We start from the raw sequence: 26,947 nt of genomic DNA on the forward strand, positions 1-26,947 counted from the left end.
AAGATAGGCAGACATGACAGTGCATATGACATGACATTACTGAAAAGTGCTAAGAAGACAGTAAAAACGCCCTCGCTCCACTTCCTTTCTATTGCTATCAAAACACTTCAAGCCTGAGCTCTGTCATCTCATTTTAGTCATCTACAATATTCAGGAAATCTCACTTTCAGAGTATTACGTGGGGCTTTGATGGTGGGGGGAAGGGGGGGGGGGGCTAAGGTTGTTGCGTAAACATGCAGTCTTCATTCATTACAGGGTGCAATAACATGCATGTTACAGAAGGTGGGACGACAATTGGCCTTGAGAATAATTCGAAAATTTCTTTCAGTCCCTTCCCACATGACATTTTTAATTTCTAGTCATGTCAAATTTACAGATTTTATTTTGTTACTTATTTTGTATGACAACTTTACAGGTTGCATACAGTTATAATGGTATATTACTGTACGTACTTGCATAAAGGTGACTTTTTTTTCACAGTTTACATGGGGCCAGCATTTCTCCTTCACATTTTTCTACACAATTACCCATCCCCCTCAATGTGATAACATGAATTTTTATGTAAAAGTAGCGTGACCCCAATGGAATGACATGTGCCCAACTGGCCGGACTAAAACAGGTTGCTAGGTAATTTTACTAGCAAATGTCACATGGTTCACAGCAGCGCTTCACGCATGCGATCCATGGCCATTAATGCAAGAATGCCTTCACTTGGCCTGATTTTCCGCACAATTCGCTGCTGAAGGCCTGGCAGAAACTGGTAACAAGTTCATTTTAATGTCATCTTACTGTGTGATGGTAAGGTTAGGCCTTTTATAATAAATTGTCTGTTTATCGTAAAACTGGACATTTACTGGGACTAGAGGTACCTTCGCTGCAGCTTCGATGCGAAGCACACTAGGCCTACCAATAATGGGTGAACAATGCGCTACCATGCTGCATATTGCATTGGTGTCCAAGCCTGGTTAGTGGATTGCTGTCTAAAGAAAGTGCATCACTAGCATTGGTAAGTCCATCCTGGCTTTTGCACTGCGTCACATTTCGTGCTTTCCAGTGCTGACGCCGAACTCTCATGACGAGCTACCAGCACTGAGGCACCATGTGCTTGCAGTTCTATGCGGGACAGCACATTCGTGGTTGTACCAAGTGTCACAGGAAGTTGGCGTCTATCAGCTCCAGAGACAGAAAACATACCGTATAAACGCACGTAAGGGCCGCATCTGTATATGGGTCACACATCCTATTTCCTGAAGCAAATATTTCAACAAAAAAAGATCCGTGTAAGGGCCACAGCCAAACTTCCCACGACCCACGCGGGAATAGCCTTCAAAGTGCACGTGCACAGAAGCTTCCAGATGCCACTCATGGATGGGGCTCGAAATTGTGGATCATCATCATTATCATATTTTCCTTCTTCCACAAGCTTTGGCATCGGTATCGCCAGCCCTGGCCACTCTGGCTTTGTTCCAAGACTGTAAAAGGGACGTGAGTAGAGGTAGCGTGGTTGGCATGGTCGTACGCAGTAGTTACAGCTCTTGTGTGCTCTCCGTTTATTTTTCGTGAATTGCCGTCCAGTGCTGCCATTCTAGCACACGGCAGACTTTAAACAAAAAGTAGCAGAGTTTGCCCTCGAACACGGCAAGCATGTGGCGGGCAGAAAATTTGACGTGTACAAGAAGTGTGTCCGAAGATGGTGCAAGCAGAAGGATGTGTCGAACAACACCAGCTACAAAAGGTGTGTTTTTTCAAGCAAGCCGTACTAATAGTTTAGATTGGACTGGAGACTACGACTTGTGGTGTGAATGTGCACCAGAGTACAGCGCCAACTCGGAGTTGGAAGACCCCGCGAGTGACAACTGAATGGTAAATAAATGCCGCACATTTACTGATTGGTCTGTTTTTACTTATATGTATATATGTTGTATGTTGCATGCATGGGCCGCATCACGAAAATTGGCCCTCAAATCTGGAAAAAAAGTGTAGGTCTCACACGCATTTACATATACGGTACCATGAGGGGCAAAATTACACGCACACGCAACAATTCCTTTAGCTGACATTCTTTTCTTCCTTTCTGAAGTACTGGCTGTCAAGTTGTGGACTGCATCTCTTATATGAGTGTGACTATAGTTGGGAGTGAACTACAATTTCACACTCTAATCATCATAACCATAAAAACAAAGCATTCTCCTGTGCTTTCCTTAACTGGTTTTTGCACATGTATCTTAACCAGCCCCACAAGCAGCAGCTGTAGGGACAGTGAAAAACTATGAAAAAAGGTATCCCATTCAAGGAGGCACAACAAAGCTTGTCATAAAAGAGGCAACTGACATGAGTCCGGCCCATGGCGCACCTGAGCAAAGCGTCTGGAGGGATGCCTGAGAGGCAAGAGGGGCTGCCGCCCAAAGCGGCATGCTGAGATAGAGACGGCCCAAAGGACCTGCGAGGGGATAGAAGGACAGAAAAAGAGAACACACAAACATCATGCACTGAGATCAAGCTGGCAAAAAAGAGCTTCCAGCAGGCTGCCATGACACAGCACGTCCGTACACCAGTAGTACCACGAAAAAAGCAAGCATGGCATATCGCTGTTTTAGCATTTTGGATAAGTTGGCATTAACAGGACATGCATAAGCCAACAAGTGTGACAGAAACAGTCAATTATGTTTTTTTCTTTTTTTTCATTTTAAGTTCCTACAAACGGCCTTTGCAATGTAATGAGAAGAATCAAGCCAGTCTCCCTCACTCTATTTTTCTGCCCAAGCAGTACAGCTGAAGCCCATTAAAGCTGCAAAGCATAAGCAGACCAGCAAAGCCAAGATACCTGCGCAGCTCTTCAGAGCTCTGTGCAAGGGCTTGGGCCACTCGGTCAATGCGCATTGCCCGTGGTGTTGGCGGGCTTGTCTCCCTCCTCAACAGACGGTCATCTCGTACCTCGAGCGACGCTGGCACCTGAAATGCATGCATCAGAGAAAAGTTCCCTTCAGAATGGCATCATCTTCCATGCACCGAAGCCTTCAGGTGCAGATATATTCCTAAACGGCCAAATAGATAGATTTGCAAACAGCATGCTTTTTTGTCACTTACGTCTACAGCATGCACTCTCTCATTAGTGCCACCCTGTGATCATTCAGGTCCAGCTATAAGTCAGCTTCACAGAAATTTCCTCTCCACTGAAGTATTTCTGTTCCCCATTTCTCACACTGTACAAAACAGTGTGCGAAAGTCTCTGCCATTAGGAATTTGTTGCAGAGTAGTTTATGTAAAAGCCTGCAGCTGTTCCAAATGCAAACCATAAAAAAAAAAAAAAAAAAAGGAAAGAAAAGTCAAGACACAAGCGAGGTGAACACTACACACTAATGATACTGCAATAGCTGCATCCTTGTACACTGCGTGTATAGCTGCCAAGAGTTAGCTAAAAAAGCAGCCAAAATCTTCAGCTGTACAATTCTTTTAGAACAGGTAAAGACCAGCTTTGATCCTCTATGAGATTCGTCAGTGCTCGAAAATTCTATGCACCATAAGGAACAAACATGGATGCAACCATAAACTGCATAAACTCAAACCAATATCATCTTTGTCCAAACTACACCCTCTTTCAATGTATTTTCTACAGAAATTTAAAGAACGACAAGACCAAACATTTTTGGTCCAACTATGGCTACAGCCTGCAGAGATCAGGCTAATTTGTCCAATACACTGGACACTGAGTTTTCAGCCAATATTTCTATGCCAAAGCGTTCATCTTTATAAAACCTGGCTGTTAAACACGTAGGCAACCTCTTGGTGCAATCTATGCAGCAATGAGTCAGACCTCGATATAACGAACACTCATGTAACGAATTATTGAACATATCGAACTCTTCCGAAATATTTTTGCCAAACACATGTACTTTTAACTTCCTATAGCAAATGTGGCTCAGCATAAAACAGATATAACGAATTTCTCGACACCAAGCCCTACCTCACTTTAATAGCAAGAGGCAGGCTTCGTTGCTCTACAACTGTGTTGTGCGGCGCAGCAAACGTTCAGGACTACCTCGCAGGCACTGACAGCGCCACGGATGCCATGTCGGCATTGAGAGTTGACAGCCAAAGAAATCGTTCGCATCTCACAATCGCTGACAGCGCCGCTTCAGCAGTAGCGGCAGTGGCGTGATCGAATGTTAATTTTTCTGCTTTTTCCCTTTTGCGTTTTAGTGTTAGCAGCGGCGTGGCCGTCGTAGCATTCTGTGGAGGCTGCATCGGTGGTCGTGTCGAGTGTGGTGCGCGGGTGTGCGTAGTGCTGTGATGACGGTGAACGTGAAAAAAGAGCAGCACTGACGTTAGACCAAGCTTGAGATAATAAAGTGTGTTCTTGCAGACTTATTTGGCACCCCAAGGAGCACTTTGAGTATTATTCTGAAGAACAAAGCTGTAATCAAGGCACAAGCACAAGAGACCAGGAGGACAAGTGCACAGCGTCTTCAGCCCCCTGCGTTCAAGCGATGCGGAGAAGGCATTCTACAAATGGATGTCAGAGCTCGAAACATACCGGTGTAAGGACCAATGCTTCAACAAAAAGTAAAAGACTTTGCCTGTATCCTCGATGCCAAAAACTTCGTCGCCAACTCTGGATGGCTGCAAAGGTTCAAGGCATGCTATGACATCGTAGGCAAAACAATCTCAGGCGAAAGTGAGACGGCTAACTGCGAGAGCATCATAAAGTGGTTGGAAGAGGGTTGGCCGCAAATGGTTACGAAATATCAGCCCAAGGACATCTTTAATGCAAAGGAAACGGGCCTATTTTGGCAGATGCTACCCAGGCATACCTTTGATGCGCGTGGAGAGCCATGCCATGGCGGGAAGCAAGGAAAGGCCTGGATCACTGTTTAGCTTGCCACTACCATGGAGAGCACTGTGAAGCTGCGACCCTTCGTCATCGGGAGGTTTAAAACCCCGAGATGCATGTCGCATTCAACAACATTGAAGTTGGCTTTCTTCCACCTAACTGTACACCCAAGCTACAGCCTTTAGATCAGGGAGTCATCAGGGCCTTCAAGGCAGTTTACAAAAGAAGACTGATCGACACTCATCTCGTGAAGCTTCGTATGAAGCAGGACTTCAAGATCGACTTGCTGGGAGCAATTCAGATGCTTAAAGCAGCATGGGACAGCGTGAAAGGTGAAACGATTGCCAACTGCTTTCGGCACGCAAGTTTTGTTCCAGCAGAGGCCCATGCATTAAGTGACGATGGTGACGATCCCGACGAAGCAGAAGCAGAGCTCTGCGAGCTCGTTGAGGTTGTTGGTCGCGTCTTGGTGAAATGCCCGAAACAATGACTGTAGAAGACTTTGTAGGTGGCGACGACATCGCAGTGACCATGGCTGTACTGACGGACGCCGAAATCGCTGTGGAAGTCTCTGCACATCCCGCAGACGAAGCACAGGCTGACCCCACGGATGACGAGAACATTCCGACTACATAAGAAGCGCTTGCTGCATTGGATTTACTGCGCCGCCATTGCTGTGCTATTGACTATTGAGGGCAGTGGGTTTGCCCTTGTTGAGTGTCTGCAAATTGTCGAACAGGACGTGATACGGAATGCAATCAACACAAAAAAGCAGGCCACGATAATGCGGCTCTTTGCAGGTAAATAAATAGACGTGACCCAAGTAAGCACCCTCCGAGTTGCCGTGCCTTCTCTGATTGAATTTTGCTGCTCTTGCATGTATTTTCTACAAAATTTTATATTATGAATTATGAATATAGCGAACTATTTTTCAATTTTTTAACTGCTCGTTATAACGAGGTTTCACTATATTATATTGCTCAAACCCCTGCCAAAACATGCTGGAAAATTTTAAGAGTTTCCAGGTAGCTACATTCAGCGGCGCTACGTTCATGTACCTGTCAGAGAAGTAAATATCCTTTCTGCTGTTTCTATGTACTTTCAGAACATAACACATAACTCTGCTTTTGAATCAAACATAATAATAAAGTGAAGGCACAGAAGTAAAATTTAAACTACACATGCGCTTATGTTAATTCATTAGAGTATTATTTTTTATCCAAGATACAGTCTAGCCTGGTTATAGCAAAGCCACTTATAGCGAAATAGCAGTTAAAGCGAAGGAAGTTCAATTTCCCATTCCCATTTTTACATTTTCAATACAATTTGGGTCCAGTTTTAACGAAGTAAATAAGTGCACGTCAGCAGCTATAGCGAAGTGAATTTGTACCACATGAAAATTATTGTATCAATCAGGAGATTTTCACGCCTACAGGCAAATTTTTGTGCAAAAATAAGGACCAAATTTGGCTGACGGCCACACTTCGTGATGCAGCGTTCCGTCGTGCCGTTGAGCCGGGTGTGTGGGAGGTAAAAAATGTAAGAAAATAAAAGGCAATTTTCGGTGACGTCATGGAGCAGCGGTCAACTTGGCGAATCGCTGTTCTTGAACTTCTCTCCTCTCAGTTCTGGGCCTGGGAGAGAGAGAGAGAGAGAGAGTCAGGGAGAAATCATCACGGGAGTGAGAGAGGCAAGAGAAAAGCGAGAGTGTATCCTTTGCTTTCGTGGATCTTTGTATGCGGTTCTTTCACTGACGCCATTCCACCTTCCTGCCTTGTTCCACTTCTTACCTCAGATATCTCGTGACCCCTGACTTCGTCTGGATAATTTTTAGACAGCAAACCTACTCAGTTATCTCCTTTCTCGGACTGACCCTTCGATTTCTCGGCAATGCCGAGTCTCGCAAGCCTCAGCACCTCAACAGGAAAAAGAAAAGTGCTGCCATTGAAGATGAAGCGTGCTATTTTGGACAAAGTGCACCGAAACGTGAAGAAGAGTGATATCGCACGGAAGTATGAAATCGCACAGTTCACACTCTCAACGATAATCAAGAACGGCAGCAAGGTCGACGCCGTTCTCACATTGACAGCGGGGACTGAAAGAGAATCCGGTGCGCCACGTACGCCAACGTAGAAGCCACACTTTACAAGTGGTTCTTCGATGCCCAATCAAAGAACGTCCCGCTCAGTGGACCCATCATGCTATTGGAGGCTAAGGACTTGGGCTTTGCTCTCGGTCACGATGACTTCCAGCCAGGAAATGGGTGGCTCCAGAGGTTCAAAGAGAAACACAACATTAAGAGTAAAAACATCGCTGCGGAGGCCGCATCCGTTGACAAGGGATCACTCCAGCAGTGGATGGTCAAGCATCGCAATCGGATTCCTGCGCATTCCGACAAGGACATATACAACACAGACGAAACGGGTTTGTTCTTCCAACTGCTGCATCAAAGACTCTGGCGGCCAAGACGGACAAATGCGTGGGAGGAAAAGACAGCAAAAACCAGATCACAGTGCTGATCTGCTCTAATATGGATGGTTCAGACAAGCGAGACTTGTTGGTCATTGGCAAAGCTAAGAAACCGCGCGGCTTCGCCAAGGTGCTCTCTATGCCAGTGACTTACGTAAGCAACAAGAAAGCATGGATGACGAGACATTTTTGGCAAGTGGTTCGCTGACTCTGACAAAGAGATGGTCCAGAGGAAGCGCAAAGTGCTGATGTTGTTTGACAACTGCACTGCGCATCACGTCAATGCACACTTGAGCGCTGTCGTGATTTTGTTCCTGCACCCAACAACTACTGCCAAGCTGCAACCTACGGACCAGGGGGTTATCGCTAACTTCAAGGTCCACTACTGGCGCCGAGTGATCGAGCGCCTTCTGATCTATGCTTGCTCTGCCGACAATGTGGCTGAGATGAAGGTCTCTTTGGTAACGGCCATCTATTTTGCAAGCGCAGCCTAGAGGGACGTGAAGCACCTGATTATCGCTCACTGCTTTAAGAAAGCTGGAAGCAGCAGTGTGGACACGGCACCTGCCGAGGACAAAGCTGCCGCGGGTGACATTGCTGTAAATGCTGATGATGATGCCATGAACAGCTATGAAAGTCCAATAACGATTTGGACCTTGTGCTTCCAGGTCTGTCCCATATAGACTTCATTTCCGCCGCCGCCAAACTTGTTGCCACAGAGGACTTCACGATTGACGAAGTTGCCAGGAACGTCATGGAAGAGATAGATAGCACCTCCGAGAGTGACTGCGACGACATTGATTGCGCCCCTAAGCCGGCGACCTCCACAGCGGCCATCACAGCTGTTGACACACTACGGATGTACTTCGGGAGTTCAGAACAGAGCTTCAGTTCTCAGTTGGATGGTATAGAGCCGCGATCCTGAAAACCGCACTTACAAAACGTGTTCAGGAAATGCTGGACCACTTCGTCCAGCGACGATAAAACAATTTACTCAAATTTGTCTCTTTTTTTTTTCATAGTCCAGATACAACGAAATAACAGATACAGTCAAACCTGGATACAGTTGAACCTGGATATAACGAAGTTGACAAAAGTTCGCAATTTTTCGTTACATGCAGGTTTTGTATGAAGGCAATGATGCAGAAACGAAACCGAAAGGCTTCAGATATCAGTGAAGGTGAACTCCCACTTCAGGCATTTATTTTACAGTAAAAAACTGCATATCGCTGCGGAAACAAGCAGCTAAATTACATGATTTAGCTAAACAAGCTAAATCATGTAATGCTCCTTCGTCGTCGCACGAGCCGACGAAACGGCGCAATATGTCGATTGCGTTCATCACCTCCTTCGGGGTGGGCACGTCACACGGATCTGGCTCACAGGAACCATCATCACAGACATCGGCATTTTGCACGCTTTCGGCAAGTGCCTATCATTCATTTCTTCCGTAGCTACAGTGGCGTTGTCGGCAAACAAAACATCGCTCAGGTCGATGTCGGGGGACACCACCTTTGCTGCGTAGCTCATCCCACGCTTCGGCCACATCGGATGAAGCTGAAGTCTCTTCTTCCTCGTCGTCGGCACCAGCCTGTGCGTTTTTTGTGGATAAGACGAGTCTATAGACCACATTCTTTGTGAGTGCCCGATATACAGTGAGGAAAGGCAGTGTCTGTGCCGTTCGCCGGAGCATCTAGATGGACGCCCATTGAGTGAAACTAAGATTTTAGGTCCCTGGCCATGGCGATTGTCTGCGGTGAAGGCCTCCCGGGCACTGCTCCGCTTTATGAGAAGCACAGGCCTAATCGAAAGACTATGAGTTTGCTATGACATGACTGTAACGTGATGTGATGTGGTGCGTCTGTTATGTGACTGTATTACCGTATTTACTCACATAATGATCGCACTTTTTTTTTTTTAAGTACTGACGCAAATTTCGGGGTGCGATCATTACGCGGGGTAAATTTTCTACAAAAAATTTTTGAGCACCGAAAACGCAAAAAAGTTGCAGGTCAGACGTCTTAGAACATATATCTCGATTACAACCAAAAATAAAAGCTGAGTAAGGCTTACCTTGGCAATAAACACGCACATTAAGCATCACATCGAGTGCACAATGCCCATTTATTTTTTTTCGTCAGTACTCTAATCAAAGTCTGAATCCTCGCCATCCTCGCTTTCACTGCTGCACGACTCATCGGAAACGGCAGTGTCGTCGCTGGGAGCATCTTCACAATGCCACAGGAAGTCATCTTCCGTTCCATCCAAAGCGTTAGATATGCCTGTCTTCTTAAAACTCTTAGCCACTGCCTCGTCGGGGATACTGCTCCACGCTTCTGTGATCCACGAGCACAGCATCTCCACGGATGGCGTTCTAATCTTTCCGCTCGGCGTCAAATCATGCTGGCCCATCACCATCCACTCAGCATAAAGTCGTCGAACGTTTTCATTGAACGGTTTGTTCAAAGACACGTCGAGAGGCTGCAGCAGCGATGTCAGGCTCAGGGAAAGTCCATTCCGTCGCATAAAGCGAGTCGTCCAACCGGAGCTAGCGCGGAAATCCTTTGCGGCGATTCCCAGCTTCCTGGCAGTTGTGCGCGCCTGCGTCTGTATCATTTCTAATGACACTGCACAACCATCCTTGCGCAGGTCCCTCACGTATTCTAGGACCGCCTCCTCAACACGAGGGAACTTGCCCGTTTTGGGTCCACGGAAAGCCCGCCGTGTCTTGTTCGTAGCCATCAGCTTCTCGCACTGCTTCTTCCAATAGCGTATCCTCATTTCGTCCACGCCGAAATGCCTACCAGCAGCGTGGCTGCCATGCTCCAGTGCATAGTCGACAGCCTTGAGCTTGAACGCGGCGGTGTAACTGGCATACCGCCCCATGGTGAAATGGCGTAAACTCGCACAAAAACACAAAGCACGCTACGACGCTGCCGAATTGCAAAATGGCGAACGCCGCAAAGCATGGAATCATGGGAACTCCAACGTTACTAGACTAGGTTGGGAACTCATCGGAATGCATTCGCTGCGGGATGACTGCAGATCAACCACCAGGCGGCTCCATGTTCGGGGTGCGATCATTACGCGAGGAATTTAACCTCGCGAATTTTGACCTCAAAATTCAGGGGTGCGATCATTACGCGAGTGCGATCATTATGCGAGTAAATACGGTAACTTCAACTATCCCTCTCTCACAACTTTTATATCCACTCATCCCCTTCCCCCAGTGCAGGGTAGCAAACCGGTTGCTTTTACTGGTTAGCCTCCCGGCCTTTGCTCATCTTCCTCCTCCTCCTGCCTTCATAAAGCACTTTTTAATATAGCTTCTGCCCTGAACTCTTGCCAGGAGGCAGCAAGCATCATTTCAACTGACTGATAAATATTGATCTTCCGCTCCCATTCCAGACGGATGTTCAGAAGAAGCTTCTGTATAAGTCGGCACCAGTAACAGCATTTAAAACTGTTGATTATTCCTCTGCCCCGCGGCTGTATTAGTGATGTGCAATTAGCCGGGAAGTAGTGCAGTTCGATGTGAGACAGCTGCAGGCCTTCAACATGGTGCGCAGCGCAACTGTCCAAAAATAGGCAAACTTGAAAGCCTTGCTGCTTGATATCCTGGTTGAAGTCTTTCAGCCATTCAGAAAATATTGCCCGAGTCATCCACGCTTTAGTGTTTGCCGTGTACTTTTCCCCACAACTAGCGGGACTCGCTTGTCAGTGCCGTCAAGGTTAGTGCACAGTAGAACTGTTACGTGGAGTTCGCTCTGCTTTCCGCAGCGGCAGTCATCTCCTTTAAATGCTAGTGTACGGCCCAGAAGCATCAGTCTCGTCGGCATTACAGATTTCAGCCTCTTCGAAGCGAATCGGTATTCCAGGAAGCGTGTCAGCCACCCACAAAGCAGTAGCATCGCTGTCGCCGCAGATGACTTTCCCGATGACATTGTGTCAGCTCTTGAAACCTTGTAGCCACCCGTTGCTTGCTTTGAAGTCATTATCGCCCCAGATGCACACAAAATCCTTCGCCTTCTGTTGTAATATCGGTCCGCTTATAGGCACATTCCTGGCTCGAGTGTCCAAAAAAACACGTGAACACTGCCTTGTCCACATCATCATACGTTGACAGTTTCAATCTTTTCTTAGCCTTTGTTCCAGACTCCACAGCACTTCTAATCTTCTTTTCCACACTCAAAATTGTTGACAGGGTGCTCGTTGGGATGTTGAAACGAGCGGCGACGTCCTTCTTCTTCTCGCCTGCGGAGACCGCATTTAAAATGGCAAGTTTGTCTTGAAATGACAAAATTTTCGTTTTCTGGCCGTTGAACTGATCATGACAAACTCAGATACAGGCGGAGCCCCACGAATACAGGCAGAAAGGCTGGCCTAGCACTTCCGAAACATGTCGGGCGAACATACATCGCAAATCCACAGACACACGAGACGCAGAACAACAGACAATATGGCGAATGCACAATGTACGCAAAAATTGCATGTGCTACACACACGTACAGTACCTAGAAAGAAATCAACTGCAGCCACTAATGCCACCTGGTGTTGCACTACACTACCAATGCCTGAGGAGGCTGCTGTGTTAGCCACGGAGCGGCGCTAGAAGGTAATACTATCATCATCACCGCCAATTTTGCTTGATTTCTGTGATTACAGGCGGTCACGTAGCTGCTGGCTTCTTAGTGTTCTAATATTCACTGAATTAATGCATTTATTCGGGCAAATTTGCAGTAAAAGCTAAACAAATAATGACTGATCAGCTTCGAGAGTTTGTTACATCAAGGCTGACTGCCACAACGCCTTCGTTACATAGAGGTCAAAAATACATTGGCTTCAATGGGTGTGGCATTGGGGAATTTAAAAACTTCGTTAAATTCAGGAATTCGTTACATAGAGGTTCATTACATCCAGGTTCAACTGTATATCAAACTCGAAGGGGATCGCGAAATAGTTCGATTTATCGATAATTCGATATACAGAAACTGGCTCCAGTCGCCACTTGCGATTGTGAAAAATTATACTGTATTTGTCGTGTAATCAACCCACTTGCATAATGAACCCGCCCACTTTTCGCTCCAGAGAATTTGAAAAAAAAAAAAAAAAGAAAAGCGTTTAGAGGCATGTCCCTCCGTTTCAACCGTCGCATCCACAGCTCATTTATTGGCAGCGCGCCAAGATGCTGCACAGCGATAACGTCACGGCGTGTTAATCTTTTGACTATACTTATGATAGACCCTAGCTGCGGTGGCAGAGAGTGAACTTGGCAGAGTGCCCGTGATGGCTTGATTCCACAACCCTGGTTCTATTTATCATGCTGCGCTTGGGACGGGCGTAGTCGACTGCCACAAAATCATTAAAAGCATGATAGCTGCAAATGCCGTTTGATGCGAACAATGCTAAAAGTTCAATGCTAAAAGTTGGTCTCATGATCGCAGCTGACCACATGCTTTCATTGATTTATAGATGTAAGAATGAACGACTCTTGCAAAAAAAAAAAAAAAAAGAACAAAAAAGCCTGTCGCTTCCTAACATCCGCAGCCGCCATGCCTTACGCTGTGTCACACTTTCAGCACGACGGCAATAATAAACGACTCCCGAAAAAAACCTGCTGCTTTTTAGCGTCCGCAGCTGCCGTAGATTGCGCACGTGCAGCATGACGACACGAGCCGCACAGAGCGTTCACAACACACACTGGAGAAAGCGTCTACCACGGGCTGAGCTGGCTTGTCCACGCATGCGCAGTGTGTGCTGCTGCGAACGAAGGCCGGGAAAGAGAGAGGAAGGGGGAGATAAAGCTCAGCAGAAGATTGGGCACACCCTTGCGCTTCGTTCTATCGCGTTTTTCCCCTCTTCAGGACACCATGGCTGCATTAAGCCTCTCGTTCTTTCACGCACATATGGCTTGCAAATGTCATGTGCTGGCGCGCAGCAGCGATCACCGCAGATGCGGGCGCCTTTGGGGAAAGGAAGCGACGCTGCCCTAGACCAGCGGTCGCCGAACTGTGCCCTCTCATTCCTTCCGCGCGGGGCTTGAAAACGTCACGCGGCAAACAGCCGAGGGTGATGCGATCGTCTTGGGGGAAGACGCACCGTCCAATGCGTAGTGCAGAATTCGATATATGATGCAGCTTTCCTATACTTTTACAAGGGATTTTCAGGGGGATATTCCGTGAGTTAGATACAACCAAAATTCGAATTATCCGGGTTCGATATATCCAAGTTCGACTGTATAGCGAAGCATGGAGCCCATTTGGTTCTGCCATTCCTACACAACAAACTCCCTTTGTTGTGCCTTACAGCTTGTCGCTATGTGCCAATGGTTGTGCGGTGTGTCTGCTTTTGGAAATGATCAAGTGTACCCCATGTGGACTTCAATGATGCTTAGTGGCAGTTTGCTGCTCACCGTGTGGTACTTGGGCAGATACTCCCTCTGTGGGCTGTGGTGTGTTGGCGGTCCCGAAGGTGGCGTGGACCGGCCACTCAGGGGCGGGGAGCCCCGGTCAAAGGAGCGGCCTCGTGACAGCAGGCCCCCTAGTGGTTCCAGGCTGCCACCACCACTGACACGTGACTCCAGCTCTTCTGCACGCTGCTCCGTGCTCTGCTTCTCCTCCTGGATCAGCCTGCGAGACCAACAACAACAGTGCCAAGAAAATGAGCATCACCAAGCCCCGAAGCAACGACATTAAGATAGCATTACACATTTACCAATGAGAAGAAAAAAAAAACAGCAAGACACAAACTTCACCTTAATGTTATGGTTATGACATTATAGCATTAATAGCTACCTTCAGCAGTTTACCTTCATACACAGTCAATGTTCTTTGCCCACATTACAAATCTTAAATTAGGCCAACAACACACACACATACATTACTCTTCCCTAGTACCTCAGCTAAGTCATCACACCTATCTGAAAAGCCTAGTCAACAGCGTCCGACCTCAAAAGTCGTGGGTTGGAATCCCGAGTAAAACATGGAAATTTTTATCTACATAAAATCAATTACTTTATAAAGCTAAATTGTTCGAGAGATGGGCTTGCCTCTAATTCACACTATAAGCTCTCTTTTTGATTTCATTCCAGTTCACAACCCACCATGGCCATTCAGTTGTTAGAGCGCTTAACTGTGGAACCCAAAGATGCAGAATCAAACCCCGTCCGCGGCTGTTGGTTTTCGATAGAGGCGAAAAGCAAAGCACCTGTCTGCCGTGAGATATTGGAGCACAAAAAAGAACCCTACGGGATCGAAATTTATAGAGCCCTTCATTACAATACCCCTAATAGCCCGAGTCGCCTTGGGACACTAACAAAAGCAAACCATTCCAGTCTGCTGCATCATGCATGGCGTAGGGTTCTTCCCACGACGCCAACACCACAAAGATGACACCGGGTTCTGTGCTGAATCAGAGCCTTAAAGCCATTGCATTAAAAATTGCCATTTTGCAATCAGCGTCACATGTGCTAATGCACTTTTCAGCACTACTACTGCCAGCAATGAGGCAATCACAGCCTCTGTCATCATACCTTGAATCTCTTGCGCTTGCACACCTCTGAAATATGCGATAAAAGAGACTGTAAAAGGCACAAGGCAAAATCTTGCATGCCCTATATTCACAACCCCTTGATTGGAGTGACAAGTTGATGTTTGCATGGCACAACCCATGACAAGCATACTTGCAGCAGCTAGCTAACAAGCCTGACCAATGCCAGCCACCTATACAAATGAGCTTCCAATGCCACTGGCTTACATAGGTGTTTGGTGGGAGCCCGATGACAATCCGAACTTTTAAATTAATGATGCTTTGCGCCTTTTAAGGCACGAAAGTTTTTTCCAGCAACCTCTATACGATCCTGCAGTGCGGAATCATATGTTTTGCAGAGCCGGAACCAAAGTATGTTGGCCAGTGGGAAATGTGGACGCACCGTATCTCGTTGTTGATGGCATCCAGCTGCTCCTGTAACATGAGTGCCAGGGCCTGCGCATCAGAATGGTGTCCTACAGGTGAGAGCAGATGGTCCATGCTACCCAGCAGACCACCCCCTCCGCCATCTTCTTCCTCTTCCTCTGTGGGGCTGCACTCGGGGTCACTGACCCCTCCATCCAGGGCACTGCTTCCACCACCACCACCACCAGAAACCACCTTGTCCCACTCGGAGTCACCCAGGCCCTGTGGAAGTGAAGGACGCAAAAGAAATCCACTCTGACTACCCTGCTCCTCATGAGATCTGACCAATGAGATTCAGCAAATGCCAGAAGTGGTTACACATCCTCACCAGTAATGGAAGTATCATTTCCCCTTCTGGAGCAGAGCATGGAGCAGGCAAAATGCTAGTTTGGAGCAGTTGCAGGCAAGTTCCACACAGCCAGTGATGCATTTTGGCTTACCACTTTAGTGGGGATGTGCGGATTAAAGCTGTTTTCATTAACTAAATTTTGTAGCACCTATGCCGCATGGTGATGGCAATGCCACGGAAAACGAAGGAGCAGACTGCAGTGGCACTGAAATGAACTCTTTACTGTACCGATTTGCGCCTGAGGGTTCAACAAGGAGCAAGCATGCTCGGTGGTCATCAAGGAACAGTTACCATTGCTCCTGGCCGAGTTGAAGCTGGAAAACTCTCAAGTGTTGAGTCTACAACGATCTTGAACACTGTAGAATTTGCTGCACACGGCTATAAACATTCTAGATATGCCCAGTTAGGTTTGCAAGCCACCTGGCTATGGGCCATGTATATCGGCACCCCCAGAGTGTCGTCTTGGCCTGCGTCTTCCAACCCCCCCCCCCCCTTCCCCCCTTTTTTTTTCTAAATAGCTCCTTGCGTCGCCCTCACCCCTATTGCACGACCTTCCCGAGACTAAGGGAGCGATATGCTGCTGGCAGAGGGCCATCGGGCAGTAAAGTAAAAACCGTTCTCGCAGGAAGGACTCTGGAAGTAGGCGCGCGCTCGGCGATGGGACCCATGTATTGCGCTCCCTGCGCATTATCCGTATGCAGCGGTTTATGGCCCTTTTTTGGAGAAGCTACCCTAGGACGATTGGAAAGTGTAACGTGGCGAAAACTACAGGCATACATCCCAGTTAAGAACATGCGTGAGCAGTCACTCTGAAAAGGGGTGCTTAATTGATTTTTGGTCGCTTGCCGTCGATGACCAGCCAGCCGAGCTCAGATGCCGTGTGTATGTGTACTGTGAGAACGGCTGGCGGCTGTGGCGTTTGAAAAAGCCTTTGCTATTTTATTGCTGTTTGGGAGACTTGGTCTCTCGACCATCTCTTATATGGGAAGAGATTGAAATAATTTCTGGAAAGAATGCTGTGCTTGAAGTAAACAAACTCGCGAGCAGCAGCATGCCATTGCCCATTTCAAATTTAAAGAAAACTTGCCGATATGGCTCCAATAAACGCTTTCCCGATTGGTTACAGATATGTCCCCAGAATGCTGGGAAGTGATTTGGTGCCAAAAAGAGCAGACTTGGAGAGGGACTCTCGGCGGAGGGTCGGAAAAGTAAGTGTTCAGATCGGGTCAAGCTTAGCACTGACCACGCTCCGAGGAAAGTGAAACCGCTAAGAGTAGCACCACGTAAGGCAGGACAGGGTGTCGTTGCAAGTGAACCTTGGCCAGGCATTCCTGATCGTTCCAGATGGCCGCAACCAACCTGGTCGTAGCGTAAAAAGTGTGTGTAAATAGTGTAAATAAATTCTTCTGTATATTTTTGTGCAGAGAAGGAATGTCCAACCATGCCATCTTTCTGCAACGTGTCGCACTCCAATGAGCCCCATTCCTACCAAGGTCCTGACGTTGCAATAATAACAGGAACTAAGTCTAACTTGCCCAGTCGCATATACTGTCCCAAACAAAGCAAAAGAGATGTGCGCCAGCAACTTGCAGCACAAATAAACAAGCATTACAGAGATTCTCGTCAATATCGGAATCTTTCTGTACATTTTATATATCCTTCAAATTATGACTTTTGCTTCAACATCAGCAGTATTAACCCTTTATTGTCATTTGTCAGGCATCACCCGAGAGCAGAAAATTACCCGTCCGGTCAGTTGGTTGGCATTTGGCTTTCCTCTTGAGGATTGGCAGCACCATACCGTTCGAAAATTATTTTTTGATCATGTGCAGCCCTGAAGGCACCAAAAACTCCCATGAGTTCCATTCCGGCAGGTTTGTTTTAAGGAAAAAAGTCTAATGACTTTGTGAAAAGCGAAGATGACTTTAGTGATGAAGACAACTATGTGCCTCCTTCGAAAGAAGAGTCAACCACAAGTTCCGACAGCGAAAGTGAGTGAAAGGAAGCCTAGCCTGCACCCAGAAGAAAGCTTCGAGAGGTATCACAGTTAAAGAAGTTCCGCTGAAGTCAAGTCTTAGCGCCATGGAAAAAAAAATGTATGGCTTCTTTTGGAAATGAAGGAATCCCGGCTGGTGACAAAATAGCTTCAGTGGTTTATGAATAAACCACTACATTACGCTACTTGGGACTTTATGCCAAATGAGAAAAACTTCATTCACAGACAGAGTTTAATCAGCATTACTCAGTGGCGAACTCTGTCTTAGATTTCTTAATGGCAGGTTGTGCATGAAAACTTGAATTATTGCTAAAGTTAGCATATCGTAATAGTTTTTTTGATGGCTTAAAGCACAACCTTGCTTTCAAGTCCACCCCTCACCTTGCCGGGGTCTTCGTCAAGGGATCGCCGTCGTAGCCGCGGCAGGGTGCGGTGCTGGGTGCCCGGTGTGGAGGTGGGTGGTACCGAGCTCAGGTCCAGGCCTGCACTGCCAACAGACAGGGTGGAACGGAAGACGTCCGCTGAAGACACAGCGGTTGCCTCCGAGGTGGACGGTGGTGTGAGACCAACCATCGATGGGGGTGACAGCACACTGCTGCCCCCTCGCTGTGGAGAGAGTGGTGAGTGGTGTGCTAGGCTCCGTGCCGAAGTTACCCTGTAAAAAAGGAAGAAGGCAAAAAGCAAAGTTTTTTTTTTTTGCTCTTTTGTAAAATTTTTGCAACAAAAAGTTTTGTAAAATTTTCTATAAATTTTAATAACAAAGATTTAACTGCAAAGCAATTAAGGAACACATATTTCTGCGTGCTCATTCCAAACGTATGATTCAGCCCACATAGGGCTACTGTCAGACATTCACAATGGCACTTTCTTGAGCATTAAATGCAAAAGATTTATTTTATAAAAGCTCGTGCCTGCTAGCACACTTAACAGAGGCTCAATTCTTTTCCTGTACAAGCAATGCTTTGTGTGCAGTCAGTTTTCTTTTAAAACGTTCAGCAAATTTCAAAGCATTGACTCTACTATGGTTCTCAAGAACAGCAAACAAGCCTTGCACATTGTCCTGATAATTCACCCTTTAAGGGGGGACGCGACCTTTGAAAACCGAAAAATCGCGAAAAAGTCGATTTTTGAAAGATTATATATTCCGGTAGTATGTCTTATAAACTATCATTTCTGTAATTATCAATGTCCAACTCGCCGTAGAAATACTCGAAATTAATTATTTGACAAGCGGCGGCAGCCGCGGAGCAGCGAGCAAGCGCCGAAAATTCCCAAACTTCGCGCGCGCACCATTCCTCTCCCGCCGAACTGAGCGCCGCCATCTTGGTCTTGTTTTGTTTGTGAATTCTTGCGCTTTCTTCTGCCACCCTCGGCGGCGGCGACGGCGGCGCGGTCGAGGCGTGGCTTGCTACCGATTGAGAGCCTCGTGGCGGCTTTCAAGTTTCCCGCGCTCGAATTCAAGGCTGCGATTGGGCAAAGCGCGCGCTCCGCGAGAACGCGGGGGATCGGGCGACTACTATTGGCTGCTGCGGCCGCTGACGCGTCGGTCTCCGCCTCCCCGCGTCGTCTGCTACGGCTCTTAGCTTGCTATCGTTGTTGGCTTCGCCATTTTTGCGATCGCCGGATTTACAATCTCTCGTCGTGCCCTCTGAACGGTTTCGTGCAACGTGTTAAACGTTGCGTGGTCGCTCACGATGCCTCGAGGTGCGACACGCATTCAGTGCAGACTTGGCTAGTTTTTTGTTTTTTTTCGTTACGGCGCTTATGCCGCGGAAGATAACCCGGGAAGTCGCTTGTCGCGTTTGGGCCGCTCCTCGTTCCTCTGGCGAGATGCCGCGATAGATAAACCGGGAAACCGCTTGCTGCGTCTGCGCCGCCCACCATGCTAGGGCGAAATGCCGCGGGGGAATCGGGAATGCCGATTGTCGCGGCTTGCAGAGCTCAGGATCGACGGATGTGGAAAGTGGTCCGCGGCACCAAGGCGTTCGCTGTAGCCGATCGGCTAGTCGCACAGATGTTCGCTGCAGCCGAGATCGACGGAGCGCCATAGCCCTAATGTATATTTTGACGGCCGCACCGGACTTGTTCGTGATAATTGCGAGTGTTCGTCTTAAGTGGGGCCGTTATTAGTGGGCTCGACTGTACCTGAATAAATTTTTGAGGGCAAGGCAAGCCCATGTATTCAAAATATTATGTCTGGAATTTGTCATAATTAATTTGGTTAATCAACATAGGTCTAATTGATAACAAAAAATCCAATTCTATGCTATTTTTCAGCAAGAAAATTTAGAAAAAGGGCTTTGTCTTGCCCTGAGGAACCTATCTAGGAATCAGCATGACAAATTGCACAATGCCAGTGCCTTTCACAATTTCTCCAGGCTTGATATAAAGGACCTACTCGAACCAGTTTGATATGCTTCTGTAACTTGAGAACTAGCGTGCACAATTCTATGAAACTTGGTGGTATTTCATTTGTTAATGTCGTGAGCCTGTCTTGAAAATTTCATCATGATAACTTGAGAAACAAAAAAGTTATTGTTCTCTCAACCTTTGAGAGCCGTTTTCTCAGAATCAATTTTTTGCACGGTGTGGCTGCTAGGGAAAGTCATAGCTCAAGAACCGCTTATTGGATTTTCATGAGGTTTTTTTTTTGTTATATACCTAAGTAAAATTCTGAGGGCAAGACAATTCGTTTTTTTTCAAAATATTTCATGTGTAATTAAGGGCAGTCAATTAAAATATCGTTAAGTCAGGTGTAAATTTGAACACTAAATTTGGGGCTGTACTAAAATTTTTCAGAGAGGAAATTTGGAAAAAGGGAATTGTCTTGCCCTGGGCAAACTATCCAGGAATGACCATAACAAATTTCACACTGCTAGCACATTTTGCAAATTCTCCAGGCCCGCCCCTAGGGACCTATGTAAACTATCTTGATATACTCCTCTAACTTGAGAACCGATAAGCCCAGCTCCATGAAACTTGGTAGTTCTTCAAATGTGTGTACTATGAGCATACCCTGAAAATTTCATTCAGATACCTCAAGAAATAAAAAAGTTGGTGTTCAAGGGTAGCCTCCCCCCTTAAGATGAAAAACGTGCCAGCAGAGCCGTTCACCGATGCTTCAAACTTTAACACGCACAATGTGTAGTGTATATGGCTAGTATCTTTCCTAGACTGTAGGAAGGCAAAAAAGTGGTGTTGATAAATACCTTTTCATTAGTAAACGGATGATTCTGAATTATAAGAGAAATGAACATTTCATATTTCGTATCTCGGAAGTTAGAGCTTCATGTAAAATGAGTAGGGGTGTGCGAATATTCGATAATTTCGAATATTCGATCGAATAGCACAGCATTCGATATTCGCTTCGAACCGAATTCTCGGTATTCGAAATTTCGAAGTATTCGTCTCGCGCGAACTGTGTTTCTGGGACGCTCGCCCGCTTGCTTTGTGTGGTCTCGGTTTCGAGTAATGCCGCATAGATGGCTTTTTAGTAAAAAGCCATCTAGCCAAAAGTGCAGGACGTACCGACACGTTGGAACAGCGAGCATGCCATGATGGCCAGACTTCTAAGACTTCGTGCCCCTATTACTGTGGAACTTTCAGAATGTGACGTGGTTGAAAATCTCACCGCACAAGAGTGGAAGCTACTAGCAGCATCAGTAAAGGTCCTGCAGCCGCTTGATCAGGCCACAACTGAACTCTCTGGGGATAGCTACCCAACTCTCTCACAAGTTATCCCGCTGCTTGAATGCACAAGGATTGTTCTTGCACAGCATTTGAATGATTATGATGCAGCATCAATTGCATCCAGCCTACTAAAGAGCATCAAGTCTAGATTTCCTGACATCAAGATGTCTCAGCTTCCAGCATTAGCCATGTTGGCTGACCCTAGGTACAAAGATGCATGCTACACTACCGAAGCTGAAAAGAAATGAGCGCTTGATCTCCTTGTGAAGGCAGCAGAAGAGACGGTGCTAGTGCATCAGCATGCTGAGGTTCCAAGCGGAGTCTGCGCATCTCCAAGACCTTCCACTTCGGGTGACTCTGTGTGGTGCGCCTTTGACAAATTTAGTTCCAATAAGAGCCGCCGACCACACCATACAGTGAAGAATGAAGTCGCCGAGTACTTGAAAAGCCCCCTTCTTCCGCAGTCTGAAGACCCTTTGGCATGGTGGAGAACCAACGGCAGCCATCTGTACCCATCCATAGCACCACTTGCACGCAAATATCTTTCAATCCCAGCAACACAGACTACCAGCGAAAGGCTTTTTTCAGCTGCAGGAAACATTGTGCGCTGTCAGAGAGAGAACCTGCTCACCCGTCATGTAGAACAGCTTTTGTTTCTGCACGATAACATTTAGATTGGAGTATGCTGGGCTGTAAATGGCAGCTGTCACCGGAAGTGCAGAATGTCTTTTTTTTACTTTACTGTTTTTAGTGCTCTTGCTGCAGTGTAGTGCAGTTACTACTATAGTTTCAGTTATTGGTTGTACTACTGTCACCGTTCTGTTATACTCTCATTTTTTTTAATTTTATCTCGAATTTCTTATTAGAAAGCCAGCAGTATCTTTAAGTGTTACAACTTTTTATTACCAAGCCAGAAAAAATTGTTCATCACTCACTTTAGGTGCTTTCTTAAAATTTTGAAGTGTGGTTTTAAATAAAGCCTCAGTGCAGTATGTAATGGCATCGTGTATTGGGAAAATAAATGGTTTTGGAAATGCCTACTGTGATTCAGCCTCTTTTTAGTGCCAGAAGTACTATTCGAACTATTCGCTTCGAAATTATTCGAAAATCACTATTCGCTTCGAATTCGCTTCGAATCAAAAAACCACTATTCGCACACCCCTAAAAATGAGATAGAACGCACTAATTTGACCCGTTATGTAAAGCTCTTGTCATGGGTGTTAAGAAATTTTTCTGCAAAGAGCCTGTTTTCACACAGCATACCATTAGTTTTTCATGGTAATCTTCATATCAGCTCTGCATTTGAGCTTTCACAGAGTGGATGGTCAACAGTGAAAGAAAAAGATAGCCCACCTAGAAAGGCTCTCTGTCCTGTAGTTCTGGACATCACGACGAATCATCTCCATCTCTGCTCTAACTTTGGACAGTTCTTCAAAAATTTTTTCCTGCAAGAAAATGGGAAAAAATATATCCTGCCATGAGTGTGCTGAGAAACCTACACACAGTGTAAAAGAAACACCTTCAAATATTTACACAAAAAACCAAGGACTAACGACAAACAGCTCATAAGCTATATCCTGCAATTCCAGCAGAGATTACAAAATAAGTACAGTAGACTCCAGAGAAGGCTATCTCAGTTAAGGTGTATTCTCGGATATACGGTCAAACCCACATATAACCCTATTGAAGTAAATATCATTTTATAACCAATAATTGCTATCACTGGGCTCAGCCAAAACAACAAAGAAAGCATGAGAAACTTGAGAAATTTTATTAAAGAGAAATTAGCTCACACTTTTTACTTATTTGCAGGCAAATATATGCAGTCAATCACCTTAAATTTAACTTTACTCCTTCACGCAAATATTGTTGACATCTCTCTGCAGGGCGTCCAACTGCTGCACAAAGCACAAATGATGTCCCGCAGAAACTTAATTATTCTTAGGACTTCGTAATGTGGTTTGGTTGGCATGGTCACAGTGTTTGTGAGTTCTTTTTCCAGCTAGGGTTTGCACTCAGTGACCAAATGCATTTGTTATAACCAATAATCTACTGTTACATACTGTTACCATAGAACACATGGCAAAGTTGATGGTACTACAGCTGTCCAATATATTGTTCAAAATAGTATTGTTATAAGTGGGCTTGACTGTAATTGCAATATAAAACCATTGGTTTGGTTTCCAGTAGCACTTGAAGTAAAAAAAATCCACTCAGCTAAACTGTTTCCATCCGGTGGAGAAAGGAAACAAGTGAAAACTTTTCATATCAAACTGATATTAAAAAACCATTGCAAGACTGAAAGGAGGCTTGGAAAGACTGTGAGCCAATCACATGACAGAACAATCTACCACATGCACCTAGTCACGGCTGCCTGGATCGTCGTATGCGGCGGGGCTTGCTCCGGCCATCCCGAGAGCGTAATTGCGGAAAGGGGCCTATCCGCTTCTTTCGCCGCACCGCGGCGCACGCTCCTCACTCCTCGCTCCCGCTCGGACGGCCGCACGTAATGCATTTTGCGGCGCCTGGGAAGCGTTGCGCCTGTTAACGCCCGTTTCAGAGAACTTGTTAAAAGACACCTTGACATCAGCCCGCAGTGGATCCAATGAGTGGAAAAAGAAGATAAAAGAAAGGTCACAGTTATCCCCTAATAAGATTTTTCACAACTCAAGAAAGTGGGCTCATGTGCCAATGTGAATGTAGTTTTTCAGCGCCCGATAAGCTGTCTAAGCTTTGTCACTTGGTGAACTCTGGTAGCACAAGCAAGGGGGGGCTGCGCCAAGAAGCATAATATAAATATGAAAATACATTACTTCTTATAAATGAAGTGCCCTGACTGACGAGGCAACGCAGCAATATATATATATATTTTTTTTCAGTTAACTCATGTCCATGACATACTAACTCAGTCAGAACGTGTTTGCCGATCGAAATAGGGCTTGGAAGAAAAAAAAAAATCGGCAAATGTGCTACGGCGAAAATGGAGAGGTGATGCTGCATGCTGTGCCACAGATTTCTATTTTATGTTCATTGGGTGAGCTCATCTGAGTCGACAGCCATGGAGAGCAATGACCAGTGGCCCTGATTAATCTGTATACTTAGATATCATGGTTGTACCCGGATATATCGAACACGACGGGGATCGCGAAATAGTTCGATATATCTATAATTCGATACACAGAAATCGGCTTGTGACGGCACTTACGATGAGAAAAAACGATACCGTATTTGGCGCGTAATGAACCCACTCGCATAATGAACCCACCCTTCACTTTTGCGCCCGAGAATTTGGAAAAAGAAAAAAAAAAAGAAGTGTTAAGGCCAGCTCGCTCACATGAAAGCGATTGAGCGATCTCAGCCACGAGCGGCAGCAACAGAGCGAAAAATTTCCAACTTGTTGGAACTGCGTCCCTCTCGCCGCTCGAGCCACCGCGGCAGCTCGGAACAAGGTTTCTGTGTCGCCGCGGCAGAAATCGCGAGCATTTTGACTGCATATCGATAGCGCGCGCCACTCCGTTCGGTCGTCTCATCCACTGCTCATTCTTGGCAGCGTGCCAAGATGCTGCGCAGCGATAACGTCACGGCGGCGTTTATCTTTTGATAGCTCCTGCTGTGGCGGGAGCGAACTTGGCAGAGTGCCCGTGATGGCTTGATTGCACAAGCCTGGTTCCATTATTACGCCGCGTTGGGGCGAGTGTCATGATCGCAGCTGACCGCGTGCTTTCGTTGATGCATAGGTGCAAGAATAAACGACTCACCCCCCCCCAAAAAAGAACCTGCCGCTTTTTAACGTCCGCAGCCGGCCATATCTTACGCTATGCCCCGCGTACAGCACAGCGATAAGAATGGATGACTCTCGCAAAAAAAAAAGAAAAAAAAAAAAAAAGAACTCGAGAGGGAGAGATCTGCCACTTCTTAACGTCCGCAGGCGCCATAGGCACGTCAGCCGCCGCGCGCAGTGTTCGCAACACACGCTGGAGAAAGCGTCCGACGTCTGTCTGAAAACGGGCTAAGCTGGCTTGACGGATGCGTAAGCACATGCTGAAGGAAAGAGATAGCTCGGCAAAAGAATGGGCACACCCACGCACATGTCTTGCAAACGTCATGTGTTGGCGCGCGGAAAACGATAACTGCAAATGCGCGCGCCTTTGGGGAATGGGCGCGGCGCTGCCCACACCAGCCGTCGCCGAACTGTCCCCTCTCATTCCTTCCGCACGTGGCTTGAAAACGGCACGCGGCAAACGGCCAAGGGTGATGCGATCATCTTTGGGGAAGGCACACTTTCCAGTGCGTGGTGCGGAGTTCGATATATCGAACGACCGTTAAGATTGAGTTCGATATATGACGCGGCTTTCCTATACTTTTACATGGGATTTTCAAGGGGATATTCCGTGAGTTCGATATAACCAAAATTCGATATAACCGGGTTCGACTAAGTGGCACGGGCCGAGGCTCTTTATTTTTCTTTCCTTTTCTGCCTCAACATAACATATGTCCATATATGTATTCGTGGCGAAAACTACCAGCATCAGAAAGTCGCAGTGTACACAGCAATTTATTTACAATAAAAAGTTCTTAGCACGTCGGCGCTTATGCTGTTCAAACGCGCAAAACCTTTCAACTGAGCAGCTTAGTGATTATTTTTTTCCGACAAGCCCCTGTGTCCGTAAAAACAGCAGTGATGTTTAATAAGAGGAGCTTTATAAATTTCGTTGCCACTGTCGAAGATGTGACAGAGGCATGGTATTCTCATTCCTCGCAAATAAAAAGAGGGCAGCTCTCTAGATGCAGAAAAATCATTGCCGTCAACTTCTTGCATACATCATCACAGCATCCTTTGGTTTAGGAATGGCGCAAGATGACTGTTCCCACTCCAACTTTCGCCTTTTTTTTTTTCTTTTTTTTTTCTTTTTTTTTGTATCTGCAGCTGCACGTGACCTCAGTATCCAAGAAAAATACTGGGTAAAGTAGTACGGTTCAGATGACGAATCTTTGCGGATTGAGAACGGTAATTAGGTACTTCCCAAGAAGTGCAGTGCTAAGAGCAGACGACACTGCTGGCTGACTTCTCATTTGGAGTAAACTCTTTCCTCAATATAGCATTCAGCCATGCCTGCCAGAGTTTCATCTGCTTGGAATTCGTAAAAACGTAAACCAAGTTTTTTTTTTTTTTTGCTGGACTTGCAGCATAGCACGCAGCAGTGCGGCATTTTCCTGAAGATACAAGAAATTATACATGAGATCTAAGTCCCTTATTATCAAAATAATAATTTTTTTTTTTTCTGATATCGAAGTGCTTCTAACAATGCGATAATACACATCATCACATGTAGCAGAGCGCCTTCAGCAGCAACATATGAGGACTGGGAAGCCCACTCCAAACACCCCTCAAATTCGCTTGAAGGTACACAATGTAAAAAGCGCCATGTGTGGAATGGCTCCGAGTGTATAATTTGTCCAGTATGAGGCTAGAGAAAATGTACCTCAAAATTACGGCCACTGTCATGACTCAATTCTTTGAACACAACGCTCTAACCGAGAAGGCGGCCAGGAACCTCGCTACACTTTTTCAATGGGGTGTGCGCCGAATGGGACAACCGCAGCAAGCCGTGCGCGCGCGCTCAGCTCTACTAGCTGCTTACCAGCATAAATGCCATGT

At 46.3% G+C, this 26,947-nt stretch overlaps 1 protein-coding gene across 2 annotated transcripts in view; it reads right to left on the reverse strand.

The window, feature by feature from the left end:
* Nucleotides 1-26,947, reverse strand: part of Liprin-alpha (PTPRF interacting protein alpha) — a 97,342-nt gene that overhangs the window by 50,308 nt on the left and 20,087 nt on the right. The window contains exons 11-16 of one of the 2 annotated variants that reach the window (XM_084600700.1): nt 22,642-22,733; nt 17,980-18,253; nt 15,231-15,475; nt 13,713-13,929; nt 2,825-2,952; nt 2,354-2,440 (exon numbers count right to left, since the gene is read on the reverse strand). In XM_084600700.1, coding sequence (XP_084456826.1) covers nt 2,354-2,440; nt 2,825-2,952; nt 13,713-13,929; nt 15,231-15,475; nt 17,980-18,253; nt 22,642-22,733 — 1,043 coding nt within the window. The remainder of the gene's footprint in view (nt 1-2,353; nt 2,441-2,824; nt 2,953-13,712; nt 13,930-15,230; nt 15,476-17,979; nt 18,254-22,641; nt 22,734-26,947) is intronic. The other variant, XM_084600701.1, reaches the window with a different exon arrangement.

Source organism: Amblyomma maculatum, chromosome 4 (assembly GCF_055883805.1).
Source record: "Amblyomma maculatum isolate TAMU_Amacu chromosome 4, ASM5588380v1, whole genome shotgun sequence".
NCBI lineage: Eukaryota > Metazoa > Arthropoda > Arachnida > Ixodida > Ixodidae > Amblyomma > Amblyomma maculatum.